Source organism: Eleginops maclovinus, chromosome 20 (genome assembly GCF_036324505.1).
Source record: "Eleginops maclovinus isolate JMC-PN-2008 ecotype Puerto Natales chromosome 20, JC_Emac_rtc_rv5, whole genome shotgun sequence".
Lineage (NCBI taxonomy): Eukaryota > Metazoa > Chordata > Actinopteri > Perciformes > Eleginopidae > Eleginops > Eleginops maclovinus.
Window position 1 is genome coordinate 23,151,055 of NC_086368.1, and position 8,002 is coordinate 23,159,056.

At 38.9% G+C, this 8,002-nt stretch overlaps 2 protein-coding genes across 2 annotated transcripts; one reads left to right on the forward strand and one right to left on the reverse strand.

Annotated features, from left to right (window-relative positions):
- The first annotated feature begins 323 nt into the window (after positions 1 to 323).
- Positions 324 to 4,732, forward strand: LOC134883474 (interferon-induced GTP-binding protein Mx-like). The gene is given in 13 exon segments (XM_063911844.1): positions 324 to 600; positions 603 to 647; positions 1,355 to 1,492; positions 1,617 to 1,771; positions 2,201 to 2,339; positions 2,424 to 2,622; positions 2,731 to 2,809; positions 2,889 to 3,011; positions 3,138 to 3,279; positions 3,354 to 3,512; positions 3,653 to 3,729; positions 3,801 to 4,058; positions 4,136 to 4,732. Coding segments are annotated over 13 exon segments (1,878 nt in total). The 5' UTR covers positions 324 to 461; the 3' UTR covers positions 4,361 to 4,732.
- Positions 4,733 to 5,287: 555 nt separating this feature from the next.
- On the reverse strand, positions 5,288 to 7,982 carry thoc7 (THO complex 7). The gene is made up of 8 exons (XM_063911845.1): positions 7,857 to 7,982; positions 7,479 to 7,599; positions 6,797 to 6,924; positions 6,530 to 6,616; positions 5,944 to 6,001; positions 5,796 to 5,862; positions 5,630 to 5,699; positions 5,288 to 5,450 (listed from the first exon to the last, which is right to left on the reverse strand). Exons 1-8 carry the CDS (start codon positions 7,873 to 7,875, stop codon positions 5,389 to 5,391), a joined length of 612 nt encoding a protein of 203 aa, XP_063767915.1. The 5' UTR covers positions 7,876 to 7,982; the 3' UTR covers positions 5,288 to 5,388.
- Positions 7,983 to 8,002: the final 20 nt, after the last annotated feature.

Below are 8,002 nucleotides of genomic sequence, written 5' to 3' on the forward strand. Positions count from 1 at the left end.
ATGTGAAATTCTACCAATAATCTTAAACCTAAAAACAAAAAAAAATCACTGACAGACAAGGACATTATCTGAAAAATAATGTGGGTTTTTCAAATAGAAATTAGTACATTTTAAAAGTGTCACAACAAATTTAAAACATGTTCAATTAACCAAAACAATATACTGGTGGAGGTATGAGGTTGGTGGACTGTATTTTATTATCCCAAATATTAATCATATTGTAGTTTATTTTGCCCAAACAAATCTGAATTATAGACTTTGCGGAGTCAATGATCTCGACACGACTTTGCGAAGAAATGAAACTCAAGTAAGAAACGAAACTTACCTTTCATTTCAGCTGTAAGGCTACCCAGGATCTGCATCCGACACACTCCAATCCCTGCATCGGAGCTGCTTCTACTCTAGATTTAAACAAATACAATAACAAGCACTTTATTTACAGGATAGAAGTACTCCTCATCATGAACACCCTGAACCAACAGTATGAGGAGAAGGTGCGTCCCTGCATCGACCTAATCGACTCTCTTCGCTCTCTGGGTGTAGAGAAGGACTTGGCTCTGCCTGCTATCGCCGTCATTGGAGACCAAAGCTCGGGGAAGAGCTCGTGTTGGAGGCGCTGTCAGGTGTGGCTCTACCAAGAGGAAGTGGTAAGTTAAATCGGCTTGGGAAAGATGGATGTAGCTAAAGCTAATAAACTGTGGCTTGCATAACCTTGCACAAGTTATTGGACAAATAGACTCAAGTGTCATTGGTGAAATTGAGAAAAAGAAAAAACAAAAGGTACGACGATCAGTATCACATGGAAACTAAAGCTGCAGCGATTTTTTTTTGTTGTTGCAGTGGAATAAATGAAACACAACACTGGAAAGAGTCGAAAGACACAATAGGCTACAGTTTGAATGTCTTAACTATCAACTGGGAAATGGAAGTTACAAAACCTGTCTGGCTGGTTAACCAACACTTGTAAATGAAGGTACCAAACCAAATTGTAGGCTACTACAAGATTGCCACAAAAAATAAAGCTTTACAAAATATAATTTAGCTATAATGAGTTTCATTTATTGACATGTGTCATTGCACTTCAGGTCGCCTTACATCACACAATATCTCTGTTATTGTTAGAAATCAATGGAGCAGGACACATCATTTTTTGAAGTTAGATTTCTCTAGCATATGTATTATGCATGGAACATATATTTTCTATATATTTTGGAGATTTAATATAAATCCCACTTTTATAAAGATGATATCCGGAGTGTTGTCTGAGATAACCTATTGCTTTTTCGAATTTCACCTATCACCCTGGATTTCCCTTTTCCCTCTCATTATCATTTTTCTCTCTTCATGAATTCAGGCATTGTGACAAGATGTCCTCTCGAACTGAAGATGAAGAGAAAGAAAGAAGGAGAGGAGTGGTATGGGAAGATAAGCTTCCAGGACTTTGAGGAAGAGATAGACGACCCCGTAGATGTGGAGAAAAAGATCAGAGAAGGTACGGTATACAGAGCTCTTAAATGTCACTTCCAAAAGCCAAGTATTGATGGAGCTACTGCTAGTGGTTTCAGTGTTTAGCACCTCAATCCTGTAATCATTCAACATGTTTCGTCTCTCTCCAGCTCAGAATGAAATAGCTGGAGTAGGGGTGGGGATCAGTGATGACCTCATCAGTCTGGAGATTGCCTCTCCTGATGTCCCAGACCTGACACTCATTGACCTGCCCGGCATTGCCAGGGTAGCTGTAAAGGGACAGGATGCAAACATTGGAGACAGGGTATGATACATTTATTTGTATAGCCCAATATCACAAGTCACACATTAGTCTTAGGGGGCTTTACAGTGTGTACAGCCTGCTCACAGTGGAGCCTGAACAGGGACAACAATGACGGAAAGATAGTGCTAGTTAGTAGTTGTGCAAAGCACTCCTCTATTTCTTGAAGTGGCTCTGTGTCCGTGGATCCCTGTCTCAGGACCCAGCCTACTGTAAGAGACCAGAACCAGATTACCAGCATGTTTATACTTAGTGACTTATTTCCTGATTCTGATCAGCTGTCTGGTCTCTGGCTGATCCACTCCCATCACTCCAGCAGCCGGTGGTCTAACAACACCCTGCTGCCACAGTGCCTAATAAATGACCGAATGGAAATATAAGCTGTAGGTTTTAAAAAATAACTTAATGTATAATCTGAATTATTACTTTCAGATAAAGAGCATGATCCAAAGGTTCATCACAAAACAAGAAACCATCAGCTTGGTGGTTGTCCCCTGCAATGTGGACATAGCAACCACAGAAGCTTTGAAGATGGCCCAGGAGGTGGATCCTGATGGAGAGAGGACTCTGGGTAAAGAGAGCTGATAGAAAATCTACTCCTTGGACAAGTTATTTGACTTTTAGATCACTGTCTGTTTGTCTCTATGTTTTTCAGGTATCTTGACCAAGCCTGACCTGGTAGACAAAGGCACAGAGGAGACAGTTGTCGAAATTGTCAATAATGAAGTCATCCACCTGAAGAAAGGCTACATGATCGTCAAATGCCGGGGTCAGAAGGAGATCACAGACAAAGTGTCTCTTACTGAAGCGATAGAAAGAGAGAAAGCCTTCTTCAGGGATCATGTGTTTTTCCAGTAAGTTCATACTTTTTGGGTAAATTTAACAAATATCCTCATGGTTAAATTTTCATACTGTGATTTGTAATATGACGTGTATTCAGTAGTCTTTTATTCTTGTTGTAGCTCTCTCTATGATGACGGCCATGCTACTGTTCCCAAGCTGGCTGAGAAACTCACACTGGAGCTGGTGCATCACATTGAGGTGACTTCTTACTCCAAAACAACTCTAGGTACTTTTGCTTACTTTGTATGTTAAGTTTAACCTACACTGTGATATGTAGAAATCTCTTCCTCGACTGGAAGAGCAAATAGAGGAGAAACTAGCAGAGACTCAGGCACAGCTGGACAGATATGGCAACGGCCCCCCGTCAGACACAGCCGAAAAAATCTACTTCCTCCTTGATGTGAGCTCCCAAACTCTGCATAACATCTACTTGGCAACACGAGACACATGCTCACCATCATGTATGCATTTCAAATAAACACAAATCCCCTCATAACAACTGTTTCTGCTGTCGTGTGTGCTGCAGAAAGTGACGGCCTTCACTCACGATGCCATCAGCCTGACTACAGGAGAGGAACTCAAGTGTGGAGACAGGTTCAATGTCTTCTCCATGCTCAGAAAGGAGTTTGGGAAGTGGAACAACCACCTGCTCCACTCAGGACAAAAGTGTGAGTGTGTCATTTAGTTCTGGTCTACAGTTGTGCAGCATCAGGAGTCTGACATATCCATTTGTGTGTTACAGTCAACAACAAGATTGAGAAAGAGGTGGAGGAATACGAAGAGACTTATCGTGGAAGAGAACTGCCTGGTTTCATAAACTACAAGACCTTTGAGACTATGGTAAAGGACCAGATCAAACAGCTAGAGGAACCAGCTGTGAAAAAACTCAAAGATGTAGGAGGTAAATGGTTGTATGAATTACATATTTATCCAGTAACTTCTTCACCATTTCCTACAAGTTTCTGTTCTTACTGCATCGACCAGAAAAATGCTCAACGAAGATAAAGCTGCTGTATCTTCTTGTTTGCACATTTCCCCCAGATGCTGTTAGGAAGATGTTCATACAGCTTGCCCAAAGCAGCTTCATTGGATTTCCAAACCTGGTCAAAATAGCCAAGGTAGCTATCTTTTATGAGTCACTTAAAACTTGATATGCATCATTTTTTTGACTGGAATCTTATTTTTCTAGGCAAAGATCGAAGCCATCAAGCAAGAAAAAGAGTCTGCTGCTGAATCCATGCTGAGAACCCAGTTCAAGATGGAGTTGCTTGTTTACTCTCAGGACAGGACCTACAGCAGCAGTTTGAGTGAGTGCAAGAGAGAGGAAGAGGAGGAGGAGGAAGCTGCAAGTTCAAGGGGGAAACATCAAGAAATGAGTTTGGTGTACAGCATGGATAATCAGGCTACACTTCAGGAGCTGATGATGCACCTTAAATCTTATTACAAAGTAAGTTTTAATAGAGATGATTCATGAACAAAAGCACACATACAGCAGGGTTCAGACCCTTTCTTTCCCTTCTCCAGATTGCCAGCCAGCGTCTGGCTGACCAGGTCCCGCTGGTGATCCGCTACCAGATGATGCAGGAGTCTGCTGTTGCTCTGCAGAGGGAGATGCTGCTGATGATCCAGGATAAGGAGAATTTGGAGGTCTTGCTGAAGGAGGATTGTGACATTGGCGCGAAGAGGGCTGGTTTGCAGAGTCGCCTTAAACGCCTCATGAAGGCCCGCACATACTTGGTGGAGTTCTAGAGGCGGTCAATCTCTCAACCATCTGTACTTTTTTTTATCGTTTGTTTGGTAGGGACAGATACAATATACATTGACAGACTGAAAACAGCTATCTGATGCAAGTATCATAATGTTTATATCGAATGCTAGTTTGCAACACTCGTCCCTAGATGAGTCTTCAGTCTACTGAACCTAAAATACTGTTTTCTTGTGGTGTACGATTGATAATGGAATATTCCTCTTTCAGTTCCTGCCATGGAACATTGTGCCATGGCTTTGATGGATGTATAATCAGAGATTAAAATGATATCTTTGAATATCACATCTGTAATACGCACATTATTTGTATTTAGTCAAACATTTGTTTAAATAAAAGAAACCATTTGACCTGAATTGATTGGTTGTGTAATTTGGCTATTCCAACTTGCTTTCACAGGTAGAACTACTCAATCTTACAAATCGTTCTCCAAATGTAAAATTAAAACCGTGTTTTCTCCCTTAAAGGTTTGATATTTTGAACAATTAGCAACTTTAAGGACTTTAAGGAATCTACTACTCCACAATATAGTTAACAATAATTACAAACAGAACAGTAAATATTTTATTAAGATCCAGCAACGGTTTTAGTTTACCTTAATGTAGCTGTCGAACAGCAGTTTGATTCTTAACAGATGGAAACTCTGTACATCAAACTTGATCATGACTACACACAATTAATGAGAATCCAGTTTAAACTAAGTACTTTAGCGCCCCCTTGTGGTTCCAGGAGAAATGGTGATTGCAATTCCAGTTTAACAGTGATGTAAATAAAAGCTGATTCAGTCCTAATATAGATTTGTTCTCATAATCATTCATTCATGTTTTTCTCTTCATCAATAACTTATATTCTTTCGCATTTCCATATGTATGCAAATACACCATTTTGGTAAAATACGAGAACAAGACTGATCCGGGCATGTCAACTTTATTCAAAAATACATACAAAAGTTTTCTTAGACAAAAACAAAAAATCATTTAAAGCAATTATTTCTGCCAGGATTTTCACAGGTTCATTCTCCAGTTTGAGCAGGGCTCTCCTGGTTGTTGTCATCATTGTCTGATTTCTCGTCATCTAAAAACATGAAAGTTATTAGCAAGGCAAAGTTAGTTTATACTTTCTCCTAAACTCTACAGATGAGATGGATCAACACTTGTGTGTTTTTTTTTTAATCAACATACAGATCGCAGCTATTAAGAAAAAAAGGAATAAACATGCCAAGTATTGCCTCTCCAATGTGGTTGTGTACTTACTCTCAAGTGTCTGCTGTAGTTCCTGTATGGTGCTGAGTAGCACATGGAACTGCTTCTTCCGTAACTCCAACTGTAGTGGAGAAAAAGGGAGGGAAAATGATAACATTACTCATTGTTGAAGACCTTAGATGTGGGAATAGAAGGTGATGAATGCATTCAGCTTTACCTTAGCATCTACGTTCTCCTTGATTTGAGACAGCTGCTGGAGCTCTTTATCAAGTGCTTCCAACTGCCTGTGATCAAACCAACAAAAATCTGATTATCATGAAAGCCCAAACTGCTCTGACTATATATGGATGAAACAAATGACTCACTTAAGTGTTTCATGTCGGTCCGGATGTTGCTGGATAACCTTAGCCAAAGCATCGTACTCTGGAAGAAATAAAGTGAAAATGTGAGACGAGCAGAAATACAAAAAATACCTGAACCTTAAATACCTCAAGTATTTAAAGATTGTTTTAAAAAGATACATTGCAACCAATTATTTGAAAGATGAATTCAGTGCAAGAGAGCTAACTTTCTTCTTAACCTTTTTTTAAATTTAGAAATGCATGCCTGTTTCCATTTCAAATGCATTCTCTATGTATTAATGAAAACACTACATTTTCCCTGTGAATAATTTAGGGGGTTTGCTGTTGATTCAACTGACAAAATGTTAGTTTTTCAGTGTGTTTTAGATTTAAATGACTAATTTATAGGCAATTACTTTTTTGGCATTTGAATGAACTATTTTACAATAGCACTTGTCAAGTTGTTGAATTTAAATGTTTCACTTCAACACAGTGGGAAACCTCAAATATTGCTTAAAGTCTCTCTCAGTCTTTATACAAAACACAAATAGTACATTTACCATGGAAATAATTACTATAATTCCCTCTGGATCACTGAAAAGGCTCTTACCTTGGCGATTTTTCCGTACCCTCTTTGCTCTCTGTATTTCCTTTTTGCATTCTGCTATTTTCTCGTGCGCAGAGGTGATGTTTTGTTCTGCAAAGACAACAATGTGGTTAAAAGTTATTGTGTAAACACTTTAAAACTGAAAAAATACCTTGTGTTGTGGTGACATAGATTTGCTAATTAGCTAATTGTATGTTTGAAATGTAGGAATGCGAGTAGTTCTGGTACAAAAAATTAAAATACACACATACAAAAATCACTATTTCTTACCTATGTTAGTGTAAATTTTCTCATAATTCTCCATTTCTCGTAGATTCATGTCATAAACCATCAACGTCTTGCCCATGGAGAACTCACACTGGCCCAGGGTGGCCATCACCCTCTGATACTGCGTGAACCTGACCAGAATAGCAAAACGTTTTAATACACAAACAGGTTGTCCAGCACACTTTTATGAACACTATTGTTATTGTCAGAGGTGGGAGAAGTACTCAGATCTTGTACTTAAGTAAAAGTAGAAGTACCACAGTGTAGGAATACTCCGTTACAAGTAAAAGTCCTGCATTCAAAATGTTACTCATGTAAAAGTACAAAGTATTAGCCTCAACATATACTTAAAGTACAAAAAAATAACTCTTTATGCAAATACATTCATTTCAGAATAATTGATTATATGCATTGATTATAATTATTGATGCATTAAAGTGTTATCAAAGCTGGTAAAGGTGCAGCTAGTTAAGCTATTTAAGCTGTTGATAAAATGTCACATCATTAATCCAAATCTGTGACTAAAGGTATATGTAGTGGAACAGAAGCACACCATTTACATCTGAATTGCAGTGGGGTGGAAGTACGAGGTAGCAACATTGAAACACTCAAAATGGTTCTTAAGTAAAGTACTTGAGTAAATTAGTTATTGTATATCCTATACATCCCGGTATGGTTCACTTACCCCTCCTCCGGGGTCCCAGGCGAGTTGCACCATTTAGTGAAGCTTTTTAGCAGAACGTTGATTCGGCGGTCATCTCCAGCCCCGTCCCCGTCAATAAGAAGACGTTTCCGAATAACTTCATCTAAATAAGGGCGAAAACAGGATTCAAACAACCTTTTCAGAAACAGCAGGCACTTTAAAAGCAGCTAAGCTAACTGTTAACTAGCTAACATGGCTTCTGTATGTTAGCTGTTTTGAGAGCAAGCTGCTTCTTTTATAACACTGGACCGATTTTTATTTTTGGCTGGATACATGTCGACTCTTTAATAAAATCGCCACACACTTCTACTTGTAGTTTTTGCCAGAAATCTTAAAATCTTAAATTAAACCATTACTTACCATCCGTAACAGCTCCCATGTCTGTATGTAGCTTGATAAACTTTATTGAACAACCGGAAATGAACAAAGCAACTTGACACGGCTCGGAGGAAATGGTCGGGAGTGATTGGCCAAAGAAAAGGACTCGATGTTTTTTTTTTTAAATA

What these genes read in the sequence shown, in the direction of transcription:
- thoc7 (XM_063911845.1), bottom strand. An exon ending in CCTGGGACCCCGGAGGAGGG is followed by an intron (nt 6,925 to 7,478) that starts GTAAGTGAACCA and finishes TATTCTGGTCAG; the next exon opens with GTTCACGCAGTATCAGAGGG. An exon ending in GACCGACATGAAACACTTAA is followed by an intron (nt 5,863 to 5,943) that starts GTGAGTCATTTG and finishes GTTTGATCACAG; the next exon opens with GCAGTTGGAAGCACTTGATA.